This window comes from Catharus ustulatus, chromosome 11 (assembly GCF_009819885.2).
Source record: "Catharus ustulatus isolate bCatUst1 chromosome 11, bCatUst1.pri.v2, whole genome shotgun sequence".
In the NCBI taxonomy this organism is placed as follows: domain Eukaryota; kingdom Metazoa; phylum Chordata; class Aves; order Passeriformes; family Turdidae; genus Catharus; species Catharus ustulatus.
The window spans coordinates 14,084,820-14,102,889 of record NC_046231.1 but is presented as its reverse complement, the minus strand read 5'-3'; the positions used below and the strand labels follow the sequence as shown (position 1 = coordinate 14,102,889).

The 18,070-nt window shown below is 50.9% G+C and overlaps 1 protein-coding gene across 1 annotated transcript in view; it reads left to right on the top strand.

The window, feature by feature from the left end:
- Positions 1–18,070, top strand: part of VAC14 (VAC14 component of PIKFYVE complex) — a 58,600-nt gene that overhangs the window by 25,087 nt on the left and 15,443 nt on the right. Inside the window, exons 13-14 of the mRNA XM_033069609.1 lie at positions 2,664–2,817; positions 12,578–12,710. Coding sequence (XP_032925500.1) covers positions 2,664–2,817; positions 12,578–12,710 — 287 coding nt within the window. The remainder of the gene's footprint in view (positions 1–2,663; positions 2,818–12,577; positions 12,711–18,070) is intronic.

Below are 18,070 nucleotides of genomic sequence, written 5' to 3'. Positions count from 1 at the left end.
TTGTCCTCTTCCCTGCTGCTCTTCATCCCTGTGCTGGGAATGGCTTGAGACATCAGACAGGTCTTCCCATCCATCATGATGCTGCTTTTCCTGCTCCTTCCTGTTTACACTAACCAGGCACACATTTGCCCAGAGCAGGTCACATTGTCCTAGGTCTCATCACCACTGGGAAACCTTCCCAGAAATCCCCTCGGGATCAGGAAAACACCCTCAGGGGTTGATCCTCCAGGCTGGCTGTCAGGATCACACCTAACCTGGCAGCTGGGAAGGGCTCTGGTGCTCCAGCGCTGTCGGTCCGAGGGCTGCTGGGCTCCTGACGGATGGGACCAGCTCGCTCCTGGCGCAGCCGCGCGTTGCCATGGCAATGGCAGGATATTGCTTTCTTGGAGCCTCCTGGCTCGCACAAAGCCAGCCGCCAGCTCCAGCTTTGCTTAGCACAGGGATGTGCAGTGCATACCAAGCACTCCTGCCTTTCCTCTGTCCCCAGCTGGGAACCCTCTCTGGAGCATGCGGGGAAGAAGCAGCGGGAGCTGGAGCTGGAGCTTCCTGCCTCTTTCCCACGGCTGGAAAACCCCAGCCTGCTCTTCCTCCCAGTGCTGATGTACCAATCCCTCCTGATTGTTACTTCCTGCACAGTTTTCAGTTGCAAAATTCAGCCTATGCTGCTTTTTCCACCTCCTGCCTGTAACCTACACAGGGGCAATACCCCTTAACCTCTCCAAAGCTTGAGTGCTGCGCCACCCTCCAGTGATGCTGGTCACTGCTGCCCTGGCTACTCTGGCCAGAGCATCCTGAACCCAAGCAGAATCTCAGAGATGGGGCTCATCATACAGCTCTAATAGACTGAATTAAGGATCTGACCTCAAGTTATGACTCTAAAAGCTGGGTGGGGGGCACCAGGGCAGCAGTGAGTGCAGCAGGAAGGCAGTCACGAGTGGCTGGGTCATGCTGTACATCAACCACACATGGCCTCAGCTCCTGGTTGTGTTGGGTTTGGCAAAATGCATGACATGAATGAGAGTCCTGGCTCTTGCCTGACTGCCAGCCCTCATAGCCAAGCCCTGAGTCTCTTTGCCAGTCTCAGCCAATATGACTTGGAAACCTTTACGGGTGTTATTTCCCCATTGTGAGAGCCTGAGACCCAAGTTGGTGCCTGTTCAAAGGCTGCAAGTTCAGCTGAGGCACATGATTAACCACCAGAGAGCCTACATAGGGCTTCAGGGGACCAGGCATCCTGAGCTCTCTTCAGGGACATCCTCCACTGGAAACAACACAGCCAGCATCACTGTCTGAGCCACAGATGCTTGAAATTCAGGCAGGGAGGGAGGACCAAGGTCTTCCCTCTGCCAGGGACCACAGACTCCTCTCCCTGGAAGAGGATGAAGGCTGGTGATGGCAGGGTCCTCCCACACTGGCAGTGAGCTCTCAGCCTTGACAGCATCATGGACAACATGCCATATTCTTCAGGGACAGCAGTACAAGTTGTTGTCTTTTTTTCTTTTTCCTGCCTTTGGGAGCTGTGGATTGAGACTTAATCATGTTTATGGCACAGGGTCTTCCCAAGCATGCTGGAGCCTTATGGTGCCTGTGGCAGGTTGCTTCCTGACCACTGCCTCTACACCATTCACAGCCTGTACAGCACACTGCCTGCTCTGAGGCTGCTGGGGGCTTGAAAATCAGCCTTGATTACAAAACAAAAATCCCCAAAAATGCGCTCAGTCTAAGCTATCTGTTCAAAAGAAAAACTCAGGAGCTCCTCTTTCTGATTTTCAGGGGTCATGTTTTCTAGCATGATTTAAAAAGTTGGCTTTTTGTTTTTCCAGACAGAGGGGTTTTCTGTGCTAACTCAGAAACTAAACCTCCTGTGTTACTGCAGCTCTTCAGAAAGACACATTGTGAGAGCACAGGGAAAGCCTGGGATACTGTGCTGGTGGGCAAGGGGTGGTTGGGATGTGCTCTGCCTAAAGACGTGGCAGTCGACCCTTTTTGGCAGCCTTTTCACTCTGCACAGCCCTGCTGCACTTGGAGCATCAGGGATGGCTGATGAAACATCTCGACCCAAGGACGTTTGAATGGAGGGGGACCCAAAATAGCCTGAGACTTGAGAAGGGCTGAGGATGGAAAAAAAACCCACCCAGTAATAACTTCTCCAGAAATGCTATTTATAGACAGATTTGGTGACTTCTGGAAAGAAAGAAAGAACTATGAAGTCTGAATACCAGCTCTGCCTTGACATTCTGAGCTGAGCCTTGCAGAGGGGGGCTGGCTGGTGTGTGCCCCCAGAACATCCATGTGCTCTTGCTGGGATTGTCCCAAATCTGTGGTTATGACGGGAATGCAACACCCAGACTTCCACAAAGTGGGGTGGGGGAAAGCAAGCCCTATTCCTGGTTGCATAAATTTGGTTTAGTTTCATGTGCTTCCTTGGGACTCTCAGAGCAGAAACTGTTTTGTTGTTTTGTTTTTTTTTTTCTCTTTTGTTTTTCTTGCCCCATCCCCTCTGCAAGCATTTGAAATTTCCACTTGGAGTTTTATAGGTAACCCTCTTTTACTAAACCTTTCTCAGTGTGCTGGGATTTGGTATTTGCTTCCCACTTCACCCACCCTGTCTGTATGTGGATTTGGAAAAGAAAGCTCACCCTGCACCTTCCCTCTCTCTGCAGGTTATCCTGAAGGACCTGGAATTGCTGGCTGAGATCGCCTCTTCCCCAGCAGGACAGACAGAGGAGGCTCACGGTCCCTCCGACGGCTCCGATGTGCGACCTGGCCCAGTGGAGCTTCATGTCCCAGCCAGGGCTGGCCAGCTGAGCTCCTCCAGTGAGTGCCCTTGTGCCACAGCTCCGTGCCTCCCTGTTCCTGGGCTCTCTCCATGTCCCGTGGCACCAGTCAGGTTTGCTCAGGCAAAAGGAGAAGCTTCTTTCACAGTAATAAATCAGTGTCTTCATTCCCACCCAGCATAGTTTGGGGATTTAGTCTGCCATGGTGCAGACCAGGGTGTTGCTTTTATTTTTACTACTCTTTCCCCTAGTTCATGTTCTGGGGATTTAGGGCTCAGTTTAGCATCAGGATGCTCCAGAGGCCAGTGTGGAGAGATGTCATTGTTGCCCTGTTTTCTATGGGACCTTGATTTCCATCCTCTTTTCTCCTTGTAAAAACCCTCAGGGCTCTAGAATCAGTGCAGGGTGAGATGCTGGCTGCAGTCCCAGATCTCCAAAACATCCATAGATCTGCAGAGGGATCCCTGTGCCAGGCTGCCCACATTGGCTATGAACTGTTATGTTGCTCTGAGTGTCTGGCAAAAACCTCAGGAGAGAGATGAAGAGGGACGATCCTATTTTCTAGGGACTTGAGAGATTTTAAAAAAAAACAACCTTTCATTAATTATCCTGGCACATGGGGAAATTTTATTCACCTTCTCTTGTCTGTGGTTCATGCTTTATAGTTGCTTGGCTGCTCCTTCTCCTCCTCAGCTGCTATTTAAGGGCCTCCCTGTTGTACTCCCCAGGCCAGGTCGTCCCAGCCAAAAGCACGTTTCATGTGAGCTTTGGACTGCAACCCGAGCACTGAGCCAAGACTGTCTCTCCCTGCACAGGATGCAGCCACAGGGCCTTGCAAAATCACCATCAGAGAGGCTTTGCTTTCCCATCCCCAGGCTTTGTTTTCTCTGAATATCATGGGTCACTTGCCACTCCCTGGTCTCACAAATATCTGCACCAGCAACCAGTTCAGGTCTTGGGCTGTTCAGGGTGGGATTTTTTTTTTTTGCAGATTTACCTGTTTCCTTCTGGCAGCTTTTATCTCTGCAATGGGGAGGTAAGGGCTGCAGAGCTGCTGACCTCCCCAAGCCCTCTGCAAGTCTCATCCATCCTCCCACTGTCAGAAGTGAGACTGCCTGGGTGGAGCGGCTCCTGCAGCGCTAGCCAAGCAGCTGAGGAGCTGCAGTTCAGCTCACACTGATGGTTGTCTGAGGTTTCCTTCCTTCTGGATGATCTAAAAATAGCAGGCTGGATGGCGTGGATGCTAACGACTGCCATGGCCCCTGTTAGCTATCTGGAAGAGCAACTTGGCTTCACTTATTCAAGTGTAAGCTTTAAAAAGAGTCTGGCTCTCCCCTCCTGGAGTAGATCTGCAGGAGCCAGAGCTCCTGTTGCCCCAGGGTGGGACAACTTGCCCCCACACAGGTCCTAGTGGACTCTGGCTTCCTCACTTATTTTCGTCTTTCCTATAATGCACCAGAAAATTGTTCCTTAAAAATTTATTTGGGGCTGAGCTTTGCAGGGTCATTGGCTTTTAACCAAAGGCAGATGTTTCTGGGGAGGGAAAAAGAAGCTGGTTCATTGGCCTTGGACGTTTATCATGGCCCCAATCCTGTCTGGCTTTGACCACCCAAGGCTGAGACTGGATGGGCTGCTGGGGAATTCCCCCAGGGAAATTGAGGGTCACAGCTGGGCCAGGACCTTCCTGGATTATTCCTGGAAAATTAGAGGTTCCTGAAAAATGCTCCTTTTGTCAGAGGATTGGTTTGAGAGGGGGACTTTTTGGAGCAGGACAGTGACCAGTGGAAATCCCCGTGTCTGAGCATGGTCCCTGGTGAAAGCAAGTGAGCCAAAACTCTGTCCTTCCCAGGCAAAAATCACGAGGTGCTGGCACTAAAGAGAGGGTGTACCCCTTTCTGGAGTCACTGGTTTTGTACTGGGATATATGGGATGGTTCCTAGAGCTCTCCATTAGAGTGGGAACTGCATAGTTCCAGCATTTCTCCCCAAGGTTAAATCTCTCCATTCCCTTCATCACCTCAGACTGAGTTGCCACTGAAGCCAGCAGTGGGAGGAAAGCTGCTGAGCTATCCCGGCCCCAATCCTCTCCTATCCCACAGGCCCTTCCAAATGTGCAGTTGGTGGCTTTGCAGGTAAATAAGCAAGGTCACCCTTTGAAATCCTTGAGCTCATGGCAGATTTCCTGCTGTGCTCTCTGTCTTGGCTCTCCAGGCTTTGCTAGCCAAGCAGTGAGGACAGGAGTGGAGGTGGAAGGGGCCAGTGCCCCCACAGTCTTCCCCGCACTTCCTCTCTCTCCCTTTCTTCCCTCGGGATGTGTTTATGCAGTTGTTTCCCTGCCATTGAGTTTGGTTTCCTTCAGATGCTGGTTGATTAATCAGGAAAGCCGTGTCCCACTTCCGCAGCCCGTTCCCAGCTCCAGTTTTTATTTAGCCGCTTTGTTCTCCGGTTACGTAAGGTCAGCTGCCCTCGACGCCTTCTCCAAGCACAATGAACTGGGGCCAGCCCAGCTCAGCACTGCCGGGGACACCCAGCATCTCCCGACCTGCTCTGGGAGAGGGTGGCTGGTGTTGGCCCCCAGGAATGTCTCCTTGGTACCTCCTGCCCACTTTTCCAGGGACGAGGGCTGCAGGGCTCGAGAGCTGACTGGTCTTTGGAGTGATGATGCAAATGTCAGACTGGTCAGTACAGTGGGAATCCAGCTGCCTGCTCTGCTTTGGGAGTGTCTTTTCCGGCCCATAGAATTTGAGACAAGTAGCAGATGACCTGAAAATGGTTGTCATCAAGGTCAGCAGGTCAAGGGAGGTGATTCTGTGCCTTTACTCCACTCTGGTGAGACCCCATCTGGAAAACTGCATACAGATCTGGGGTCCTCAGCACAGGAAGGTCATGGACCTGTCATAGCAAGCCCAGAGGAGATTACAGAGATGGTCAGAGGCTGGAGCACCTCTGCTAAGGAGACAGACTGGGAGTTGAGGTTGTTCAACCTGGAGAAGGTTCCAGGGAGACCTTAGAGCATCTTTCAGTGCCTGAAAGGTCTCCAGAAAAACTGGACAGGGACTTTGGACAAGGCACGGAGTGACAGGAGAAGGGGGAATGGCTTCAAGCTGAAAGGGAGTAATTTTAGATTAAGTATTAGGAGGAAATTCATTGTGAGGATAGCAAGGCACTGGAAGAGGTTGCCCAGAGATGTAGAGTGCCATCCCTGGAAGTCTTCAAGTCCGGGTTGGATGGGGCTTTGAGCAACCTGGTCTAGTGGGAGGTGTCCCTGCCCAAGGCAAGGGGGTTGGACTAAATCGCCTTTAAATGTCCCTTCCAACCCAAACCATTCCATGATACCGTAGGTGGAATCACTCCAACCTGGTCTACAGTTCTACTCTGCACAAGAGACAAAAGCTCCTTCCAAAAGGATGCCAGACCAGCTGCTGCCTTGCACAGGGTAACTCTTACACACATCTCTTCCTTCCTTTCTGCACAGCTTTGAAAGGTGAAGCAGTTACAGCCCTTTGTTTCCTCTCCAGCTTGCTCCAGTCTCTTCCGCCTGGCTTCCTGCCGGAGATGGTGGGGACAGTGCTGTACCCTCTAAGCACCTCATGCTATAGGATGTTTACTGGGAGTGTGACTCCATATGTGGATTCACAAATGTGCCTGAGGTCATTGGTTTCCCCTGGCAGACCATGGATATCCCAGGAGTCGGTGGATTACTCTGGAGGAGACAGCTAGAAGTCCCTGAGAAATGTAATCTGTTTAGTTCAGTCTTGCTGTATCCCCCCACTGGAGATTCCAGAGTGGAGATATTCTGAGTTAGGGGTTTGCTTTGTTGGGGGGGATTTTATCCTCAGTGAGCCAAACCACTCCCTTTTCACTGTCTGTTACTTCAATTGTATAATCATAGGTGTGCAGAGGTGGCAGCATATAACAAGGTCCCACCTCCAGACAGTCTATAAAATGTTAGGGCAGCCTCTGCAAATACCAGGTGAGAGTCTGTAGTGTGCAGGAGATCCATGAAAGGTAGGAAAGAGCAGGTGGCCTCTTGTCAGATGGGTCAGATTTGCTAAACTGCTATTTCCAGTGTTTGAGAAGGATAGAAGTGAAACCCTTCCTTACTCATCCCCACAAAAGGCAATGAGGCTGCTGACATCACACCACCAACCACTTGCTCTTGAAGGAGCCAATTTCCAACAGTTTTTGCAGGATCAGGAGTGTGACAGCAGGGACAAGAGGAGCCAAACAGGCAAGAGAAAAGAGGGCAGTTCTGAGTGCTCCGAGCTCTGCAGTCTGGTTCCTGATGGTTGGTGTCTGTGGCATCTCTTTTCCTACTGGCATGAAGCTGTTCAGGAGGATTGACTGTCAAAAACATTCTTCTGCCTCTTGGTGAGGAGAAGAATTTGAAGGAAAGGATGATCTGTTTGTTTTCCTGGATGCAATGTAGTAGCAGAGCTGGGATGCTGTGGAAAACCCCAGGAGAGACCATCCAGATGTAACATTAACTCGCCTGGCGTGCCTCCAGGTATCCATCCCTCCTGAGATGGTCACAGCATACAGCCAGCCAGAAAGCCTGGGGATTCCCAAATAACAGCTGGGATTACTGATCTGTAGTGGTGGACAAAGGAGAAGTTGATGGTGTAGATAAATCACTCCTAGCCAAGCCCTCCTTTGGAGTTACTTCGCTGGGCTGCCTCAGTTTCCTGAAGATGTTGTGAGGAATTTGTAGGGTGAGGTGAGGAATGAGGTAAAAAACAAACTAGCAGAATTGGTGTGAAAACAGCCCTGCAAAGCCCATTGCTGCTCATTCCTTCAGGTTATCTTCCATATGCTTCACCTTTCCATGCAGGAGCCTCAACCCGCTCTAAGCTCATCATGAAGTTTTAACCATTCCTGGTTTGCATCTTTGCTGGGTACTTTGTGCTCCTGAGCAGTGGCAGAGCTATTGCTACCCCTGCTGCATTTTTGCTCATTGATTTACCTTAGCAAAGAAAAATGAGGCTGTAGTGGACTGCTAATCTTCCTAGGAAAACCATCAGGATTATCATTGCTACCTTCCTCCAAGGCAGCCATGAGCACACAGCCTGCATAAGTTGGGGAGAACCAGAAGCAGCAAAAGCCTCATTTGGCATCAAAATATGTACTCCAAACCATCTGGGACCCCCTTTCTGTCGAGATGTTGAAGTTTCAGGAATTACAAACCCATGGCTCTTTAGCCGGGTAGAAAGGGGAGAAACATCTATGTGTGCCCAGGCAAAACCAGGCTGAGCACAGCCCCTGGCTGTGCAATCCAAAATTTTGATGGGTTTATTTCATCAGCAGCATCCTGTGCTCTGGAGAGGGGAGAGTGGAGGTTTTCCAGAGCCCAGCTGAGCTGCCGACATGTTCACATCTGTTTCCAGCTACGCCCTGCGCCGGCTTTCTGGGAGGAGGAGGAGGGGAGGATTTGCCTTTTTTACGGCTCTATTTTTATCCTGCTTCACGAGGCTTCACCACTCGGTGTTTGCAAAAGCTAAAATTCAAAACATCCTGGGGAAGGCTGCCGGGGGGAGTCTCTGCACAGATTCCCACGTCGCTGCCCGGGGTTTCGCCGAGCACCATCTGGCAGTGCCGACTCCCACGCCGCTGGCGCTCAGGCGGGTTGAAGGCTCACGGACCAGCTCCGGCTGCCGCCGGGTTTATCCCTGTTGCTCCCAGAGGAGCTGAGGGAGATCGTTCTCTAGGCTGAGCTGGAAACATGATGCCTTGGGGAAAGCACTCGGGTGGGAAGGATGCTTGGCCTCGCCAACTTTTAGCTTACCCTCCCTATATCCGAGCTGAAATTGCTTCAATTAGAGATTGCGGTAAATCATTTTAGCTAAACCACCGCAAATACCCTTGTGGATACTCTTTAACCAGCTTACCCAGCTTTAGCTCGCTTCGGAAAGGAATCAATTCTGCTCCAATCTTATTTCAATTTGGTTTCAATGGAGTTAAGCAAGTCCACACCGGTTTTAATTAAGACTGGTTTGAAAGCAATTATAGTAAATTAATAGAAGTTATGTTTTATACCAGGGTGAAGTTCAGAACTTTGTGGCTGAGATAGGAAAATCCAAGTTCGTGTCGGAGTCTGCCAGGCTCACCCAGAGCAATGTGGGGACACTGTGGATACTGTAGGTCTTGACACAGCTCAGCCCATCAAGCAGCCAGACAACCTGAATGTTCCAGGGTGATGTACAATATATATTTATAAGGGCCTTAATATAGATCCCTAATTGCCTGTCTTGGTTGATTTATAGTGTGGCCATGCAAGCGATGGGAACAGCATGAGCTGCTGGTGAGAGCTGAGGGATGCACTGGGGGTTTGCAGACATTCACTCTGCTCTGCTCTGCTCAAGCTGGCACCCATGGCTGGGGGAACAGATGTTGGTATTGACTTAGATGATCCAAGAAACCCGTTTGTGTCCCTGACTCTACCCCAGTCTGTGAAGGGAATCCAGGGAAAGGATTTGTTAGCCTGGCATCCTGGGCTGCAGGAGCTTGCTGTAGTCATTGATAGTCATTGCTGTAGTCATTGCCCATGGCAGGGGGGTTGGAACTAGATGAGCTTTAAGGTCCCTTCTGTGATTCAATTATAAGAAGCCAGGCTGATGCGAATTCACTGCAGCCATAGAGCTGCAATTCCCACATGCCTTTCGTCATGTTTCACTGCTCTGATGTTACTCTGAGCCCAAAATTCCCGTTTGTTCCTATTCTAGTGGATGTCTGGACTGAGTTTCATCATTCCTCTGAGCACAGATCTTTCTTTCCCTCCTCCACACCAGATTACAAAAAAAAAAAAGCAACAGAGCCGTGACGTGCCACCAGCGCCAGCTACATTAACAGCAGATCTGGCAGGTTACAGATCTGCAAAGTCTTGCTTCAGGGAAAGAGGGAGAGGTGCAAGCTTCAATTAATTATGCCACAGTTTTCTTAACACTTCTTCCTGCTTGTCTCTCGTGCTTCAGAGAAACACTTGACAAGCTGCTCCTACAGTTCTGTCAGGCTGGGAATGCCACTGTGCTGAGCTGTAACCCGCAGGGCAGTGAGCTGAGCTCCAGGCTACGCCAGGAAAAGGGTTACACCATGGCACACAAGGTGCCAGCCACTTCCTAGACATCCTGTAAACAGAGCAAACGGGAAGTTTGGAGGATTGGGAGGCTTTGGAAAAGAACTGTTTTGCCTGCTTGGAAGTATTGCCTGTTTAAACTCCATCTGAGGTTTGGTTGAGCTTTTTACAGCCTGGCAGACTCCTACACACTGGTTTCTCACTCTCAGCATTCACCCTGGAGAGCACTGACAAGGCTGCTCTGGCATGGTGTGCCACCATCCAAACCATCTTTAGGGACATGCAGGCATGGCTGCTGTGCACTGGTGGGCAAAGATGGAGAAATGATCCCTCTGGGGTTCAGTCTCAGTGCTCCCAGAGGCAAAGGATGGTGAAGAGGCTCCCTGGAGTGGGCACACTCATGCTTTCTTCTCTTAAGAAAAACAAGGCACAGACTTATTTTCACTTGTTTTCTCTGTGTCCCAGTCCTTCCTTGCTCCAGGCTAGGCAGAAGGCTCCAAGGTTCAGGAGTCAGTCAATGGAAGAAAACAGCAGTACTGAAGGTACTGCAGACTATAGCTGGGATCTGATCTCCAAGGCAGTTCTGACTTTTGGATACTCTGCTGATCCAGCAGGTCGTTCCCAGCCTCCAGTTGAAGATGCAGGATGTGCTGCACCACTTCAGAGCACATATCAGAAGATGCTTGTGGCTGGTCTGTCTTGTAGCCATACAGCTCCTGGGCTTTGTCCCGTGCACAGCAGAAGCGCTGGTCCTGTCAGGGAGGAGAAAAATTGCTGCCTCCTCCTGTTTTTTTGGGGGAATGTGTTTTAGGATATGTAATGTTCAACTGGAAGGCATGCGAGATGACAATGAGGCACAAATCTGGCTTTGCTTTGTGGAGGGAACACTGTGCCACTGATGCTGCTGTGGGGTTCAGAGAGACTATTTTAGGGATCTTGAGAAGGGAGAAACTCCAAGATCAGACCTTCCCCAAGACAAGCTACAGCACTGGAGCATTGTTATCCGGTGGGAATGAAGGTGGGATGTCCTATCTGCTGCTAGCTCACGTTGCAGTGCAGCCAAGTTTGGATGCCTAAGAATTGCTGAGAAAATGAGTAAAAATATCACCTTTGCAGCTTTGAAAGACGGTTTTTGCCTGGTCTTCACCTGCCTTCCCAGGCTCTGCTGGGAGGTTTGAGGCTGAGCTGCAGACAGGCGCAGTGGGAAGGCAGAGCTGCCCCATGTCACCTCCAGACCGTGTCTCTGCTCCCTTTTGAGCAGTGCTGAGCAGCTGTAGTGACGACATGTGGGGCATGGCTGTATTTTCACACTGGGTACTCCTGCCTTCGAACAAGCACACCTTTGTTTTGGAGCACATTGGCTCAGCTGGATCCTTTTTTTTTTTTCCCTTTGCCCAGATCATCTTCCCTGCAGCTGAGGGGAAACATGATGCGATGGTGAACACTTGTGCTTGGGGAGCTGCCTGCTTCAAAGCCTGGTTTGGGGTTTCAGATATACCAAGGGGTGGGTGAACACACAGATCCAGTGGGAAGAGGACACCGGGTTCTGGTCAGGATGACCTCGTATTTAATTTTCCTTTGTCTTTGGCTCTCTGTGTTCTCTGAGATGGTAAATCCCAACCTGGGGAAGCAGCCCTGCGTGTATCTCTTGTGTATCATTGGGAGAGGCAGGATAGAAAACAGACCAGCAGCTTTTCCATCAGGTTTGCTGGGCTTTGGCAGCTTAATTGCATCTTTAATTGGCTGCTCCATGCTCCACTGAGTGTCCGTAGAAGCAGACAACATCCATAAATCAAACTGCTCAGGTTTCCTTTGGTTATCTGATGGAAATAGTGGGTGGGGAATAGCCTGGGGTGCTTGTGTGTGCTGGATTCCCTCCTTACCACAGCTAGATGTGGCCTTTCCAAGGGAGAAATTAAGGGAGAGAGCTCCCCTTGTTGCAAAGTCGCCTTTGAAATGCTCTCTCCAAACATTTACTTTGAGCGCTGTCCCGCTAAATAAACCATCTCCCCTGGGGTTTCACTGTGGGAAAAGCAATCTTTACCTGCCAGCTCCCTGCTCCTGTGTTTGGAAGGGATATTTCTCTGAGCTGGGAGCTGCCCCTTTCCCTGCCCTCCCTGCCAAGAATCTCAGACCAGGACAATCCCTGAGCCTGGAGCTCTGCTGTGGTTTGACTAGCACTTTGTGCTAGCCCTGGGGCACATTGTATATGACACTTGCACCAAGTGGCTCCTCCTCAGGGAAAATCACATCACCAAGTGTAAACCAGTGTCCTTGCCATGGCCTAGGGCTGAATGTGTGCCACTACTGGGCTGGGAGTATCTGTGGTTTATGGGCTGGAGTACAGGCTCTTAAACTCACCAGCAGTCTGGTGGTTTTGGGATGAGTGTACGTGCCATATCTGAGGAAATGGGATTGGCTCAATTTGGAGCCTCAGGCTCTCCTTCTTCTAGCAGCTACTGAAGCTGAATAGCTCTGGGATAAACTCCCAAAATCCCTTTTTAACCCCAGGTTCTGCTTCCAGGGCTGTGACCATCAGATGCTGGGGCTGGAGAGAACTAAGTCAGAGCTGGCTCAGCTTGAACCGACCAGATGTGGTTATATGAGGCTTGAAAATCTTTCCATGCCCCTGTCCTCAGTGCTGTGATGGTGTTTTGGGTGTCTGCTCTGTCATCAAGGCTTTGGCAGCAGGGCCCTGGTAGCTCTAATTTGCTCTCCCCTTGCCTCACCAGGTACAAAAGGCCTGGAGTGCTCACCATCCACCCCCACCATGAACTCCTACTTCTACAAGTTCATGATCAACCTGCTCAAGCGCTTCAGCAGTGAACGGAAACTCCTGGAAACCAGAGGAGCCTTCATCATCAGGTCAGAGCACCTCACTGAGCCCCTGAGCACCCCTGGGGCAGGTGGGACGGGGATGGCAGGGTCAAGCAGCCCAAGTACTACATTCACTCAGAGCCAAAACCATTTCCTCAGTCTTCCCTTGCTCTCCAGCAAACGGTTTTGGAGCAAATGGGATTTGCCTTTCACATGTCAAGGCACCATATTTCTCTCTCCCATCCCCGGAGGCAAAGTGGCTCCTTATTAAACAGTGTTGTCAGAGCCTGTTTCGTTAAGAGACAACTAGACCAGCCGGAGCACAAAGACAGAGCACTCAGAGTGCCAAGCTGAGTGAATCCCTCCAGCCAGCTTGGCGAGATGCTCACCCATCCAAAACCATGTGTTTCAATGCATAGAGTTGGTGCATTTTGCTTCAGCTTTTTAAGGAGCTGTAGTGGAGGCTGGAGAGCCAAATGTTGCGAAGGCTGGAATGCCAAGTGTCGTGGCAGCTGGCAGGGAGTCGTCTTTATTGCAATAAAATCTGGGTCAAGGGATATCCATTCCTCAAATCACTGGGAAATAACAGGGTTAATGGTCGAAGTGAGGTGGAGAAATCAGTGAGGAGGTTGGTGGAAGCATCTGGTAGACCCTGGGTTTTCCTGCCTTGTTTCAGGGATGTGGCATCAAAATGAACAGAGGGGGAGCATGAGATACAAGCCATGCTTCTGTGGGAGAAGAGAGTCACCTCTCCAAAGGCACAGGGGTGTGCTAGGTATTGGTGAAGGGGTTCAGTGGGAAAATACAGCATGCAGAGTTCCCAGAATTTGCAGAGCTGAGCTGGGTGTGGAGTTGTATCTGCTTGGGCAGCAATTTTTGCCCAAGTCTGGATTCATCCCAGAGACAATATCCCACTCAGTGTCCACTCTCCTCTCCCAGTCAGCAGAGGCCCTACGATAAGCCAACCTTGGTAGGGAGGTGGCCTCATGCTGTGTTAGGGAACCAGGGTGACTAGAGTGACAGTGAGCCTGGGCAGGGTCCTGTTTATAAGTTCTCCTGTACCGTGGCCACCTCCAACGTTTTCCCTCTGGCTCTGGCAGGAGGAGCCTTGTCTGGCAGGCCCAGCTTTCCCAGCAGCCAGCCAGAGGTGCGGTGGGACTCGCTCACAGCAGCTCAACAAACTGAGGCTTTTTACCATGACTCATGCCCCAAAAAATCTGGTAATGCTAAAAAAAAAAAAAAAAAAATTACAAAATAGATTAGTCTGTCCTTTGTCAAGTCACGTTGTTGCTCATACAGGGTAGATGCAGGACTGGAGCCAAAGTGGTGGTTTCTAGGAGGGTGAGCCGTGCCCTCAGGTACCAGTGATTAACTCTGAAACCTACTGATGGCGGGTGAAAGACTGGTGTAAACTACATCTCTGCTGCTTCCAGAAAAAGCAAGATGAGAATAGAGGAGAAAAACTTCTACAGGACTCTCTGGCAAAGACTGATCTTTTGCTGGAGAGACTCAGTGAACGTGGGAGCCTCATGGAGCTATTTTTAGCCACTTTTCAAATTGAAGCCGTATGCGCGTTCCCACGTTACATCCCTCCCCTGTCCACAAGCCAGCTCAGCTGTTTTGCACAGCAGGGTGAGAAGTCAGCTTCATATTTGACTTAAGAGATGCTGGTGATATTTCATCCTGAGCTGGAGAGCACAAGGGGGATGCTTGAGAGACTGGACAGCATCTGCTAAAGTGTGGTCCAGGACCACTGCTGCCTCTTTCCTGGTCTGGCCTGGGAACACTGAAACAGGGAAGGAAAATAGACCTGTTATGTTTAGGCAATGATTTCCAGCTGAAGGATTAGTGTTCACAGGAAAGGGAAATGGAGGGCAGGGGTTTTAGTAAAGCACAGCACAGCAGTTTTCCCTGTCACGTTCCTGGTGGGCAAATTCTAAGGTCCGTGAGGTCATGTAGGGGATCTGGGGTTAAAGGTAGTTTATTTCTAATCCAACTCAAGTTTGTTCATGCTTGGTTGCTGACTCTGAAAGGACTTTAGTCACTCTCTTGATATGTCCTCAGAGTCCCAGAGACAGAGGTTATGGAGCATTGCGTGCTTAGGGATGGAAGTGGGGTTGGACCAGTGATCTCTGCTGGAGATGGGACCATCTCTTGCTCTGTAAGGACCTGTGGTCCCCAAGACATGTAGAACTGCTCCAGAGCCTGCTTGATGCTGGTAAATGGGTGGGAGAAGTACCTGTAGCCCTCACTGGCAGAAGTCACCCTCCAAGCCTGGCCCAGGCAGAAATAGGGGCTGTGATGGGGGGTCTCACCATCAGTAACCCCAGTCCCAAGGTGTCTCGAGACGCTTTGCCAGAGAAAATAGGGTGGAGCTAAGTGGAAACACAAACTTCCTTCAAAATAACAGGGAAACAGCTCCAAAAACTTCTATAAGAAAGTATCGAGAGAATTTCTTCTCCTTTTTCTGTGACCACCACGCTGGGGGATAACCCAACACTGGCATATGGTCCCTCTGCCAGCACTACTCAAGCCTCAAAGAGGTGGATCAGTCTGCTGCCTTTCTGAGTGGGATCCAGTGCCCATCAAACCATGGTGTGATGCCTCATCTGTGCCAATGGCTTTAGGATTAGGATCCCCTCAACCCAAGTGGACCTCACAGAGAGAAAACCTATGGCTGTGGTGGAGCTCACATGCTGAGCTGAGCCCCAGCAGGAGGAGTTGGACTTGATGGTCCTTGTGGGTCCCTTTCAACTCCCTGTCATCTGTGACCTCTGAGAAAGGAAGAGCAGCATCCAGGAGAAGGCTCTTCAAAGCTATTTGGATGCCTCATGAATGTCCAGACAACAGATTTGCTGAGAGGATTCCAACGGTGCAAATCTCAGAGAGTCTCACGCTGTCCCACCCCTCTCCCCTGGAGGAAGGAGGGAAACCTGCTCCCATGATCTCTTCCAAAATTTTTTGGCTTGACATCAGTTTTCTGCATTGCAGCTGACAGGGTTCCTTTGGGGGTCAGTTCTCTCTTACTGTCACTTGTGACCTTTTTTAGGCTGGAAGCCAGTAAAATTAGTGTGCCTTCAAAACTAAGAATACCCAAGTGCTGCCTTCTCCTCTCAAGCCAGGCATGTTTACACTCAAACGTTGCTCTCAAAGTGTTGTCAGAGGCAGGAGCATCAGTGTTACCTCCCACCTTGATAAGCAGATCTGAGGCCTTCCACCCTTCTCACTAATTGCCCTGGCTGGCACGTGGCCGTCCTGGATTCACCAGAGCCCTTAAGCAAGAAGCAAATATTCCCATTCAGCTGCTGGCCTCCAGAAAAATGCGGAGGAGCTTCCAAAGCATCACATGGCTCCTTGGAGCAGCAGGGCTGTCCTCCAGGCAGGAACCCTGTGGAGGGAAAGCTGCTTGGCCGGTCAGGAGGCAGGCAGCAGAGCGGCACCGAGCTTCTCAGCTCACAGCAAGATTTACAGGCAGGATTTAATGCCTGTTGGTTGGTACCAGTGCTGTGGGATGGAGGGATTAAGGGAGGGGGTGAGCCCTACTGCAGGGACATCAGTGTTGCTGCTCAGTGCATATATGAGGATAGGACTGGTTGTCCTTGCAAGGGGCTGTTTTGTACCCTCTTGTACCCCCCCAGGGCTGGTTGTGCATTTCCTGTGCTGTCCCCAGGGTCAGTTTGAGCTCCAGGAGCTGGTTCAGCTGGTTAAGTGAAGCCTAGCACCAAAACAGCCAGCTTTTTGCTGCTCTCTGAGGTGGAACAGCTCAGACATTCATGGCTGATATACCTTGCCACAGCAAATGAGCCCTTCAGGGTATGGGATGCGCTTGAGTGGCTGGAGACATCCCTATGCATGTCGTGTGTGGATGCTTTGAAGTGCAGGGCTTAACTTTGAAGCCTAGCAAGGCCATTTACTCGAAGAGCAGTGGCACCCTGGGGCAGAGAGGATGTCTGAGTCAGCACTTTGCTCCCCAGGCAGGGCCCGCACGCAGGGGTTGTCTCAGCTTGTTTTATAGAGCTGTTAAACAAACCTCCCCACGGCCTGGCACCTTCTCACAGAGTGTTTTTCTGAGGTTAATCTGCTTGGAAGAGGCCCTGGCATGACTTTTCAACCACCTCACATTGATACACCTGGTAGGACTTCTCCATTTGACTGGGGATGGTCCTTGGCCTTTGGGGGTATGCTTGAACCCTGTGGGGGCTGGCCAGGAGGACTGGCTGGTTCTCCATCCACTCTGGAAGACATAGGCTGGAGCATATAAGGTTGTTCAGCCAATTTATGGCATTAACTGGAGAGCTGGAAAATCCCAAGTCTTGTGATGGGGCCACAGATTTATAGTTCCAGCAGATGGGAAAAGTTCACCTGACTGGAAATTCCGACTATTCTTGAGATCTCAAAGCCCTGCTGGGATGAGGCCAGTGGAGAGCTGGATAATGAGGAGGACAGAGTTGAGGGCAAACACTCTCAGGTCACACTGGGTGCATGAAGGGCTGATCATTATGCCCTTGGATCTGGGGGCAAGTCCCTTGTTTTGGACATGACAGGGCTCTTCTGCCTCTGAGAGGCTGAGGCTGACTGTACAACACCAGTTTCTCCACAAAAAGTAGTGAAAAAAATACAAAGTCCTGAAGCTGCTAACCAGGAGAAGGAATCAGAGAGGAGGTGAGCAGAGGGCTGGAGGAATGTGGAGCACAGACATCCCTCGATGCTCTTGGCAGGCCAGCAGTGAGGTGCATGTTAAATCACTTTTGACTGGCCTGCCTGGCATTCCCAGGGCTGTGCTCTCTGTCTGGGAGAGTGAGAAGGGAAGGGCTGCCTGCCAGCATCTCAGTGAGCAGGGCTGTCTGGAGGGAGTGGGATGGGGGTTTAGCCACAAGTTTGGATAGCAAGGGATGCACTGGGGATCCTGTACAGAACCAGTGGGTGTTTGTTTTGGTAATAAGGGGGTGCCACAACCACAGGATGCCTCTATACTGCAGTGAGCCAGTGTCCCTCCAGCCCCATCCTGGCTCCCACCACATCCCTAACCTTGTCCTTTACTCCTGTACTGGCCTCACTTCCCAGCCCCTCACTGGGAGAGGCGCAGGAGATGGAGCTAACCAAAACCTCCTCTTCTCCCAGACCTGGATGCTCTTGAGCTACTCTGGACACACATTTTCTGTGGCCAAACACCCCAGTATCTCCTGATGATCTAGAGGCACCCAGTGCTGGGATGCAGGACCCACTCCTGCTCCTTCCTTTGGATGTGCTGATGGTCCTGTGCCCCATCCAGCTCCCACTGCCAAACCAATGCCCTGAAAATCCCTCTACAAGTGAATCAGGGCTGGAGGGGGGACACGTGTCACCTCTTCCTCTCTCCCACCCTCCATGCCACTGCAATGCAGAACAAAACCTGCGTTTGTTTTTGC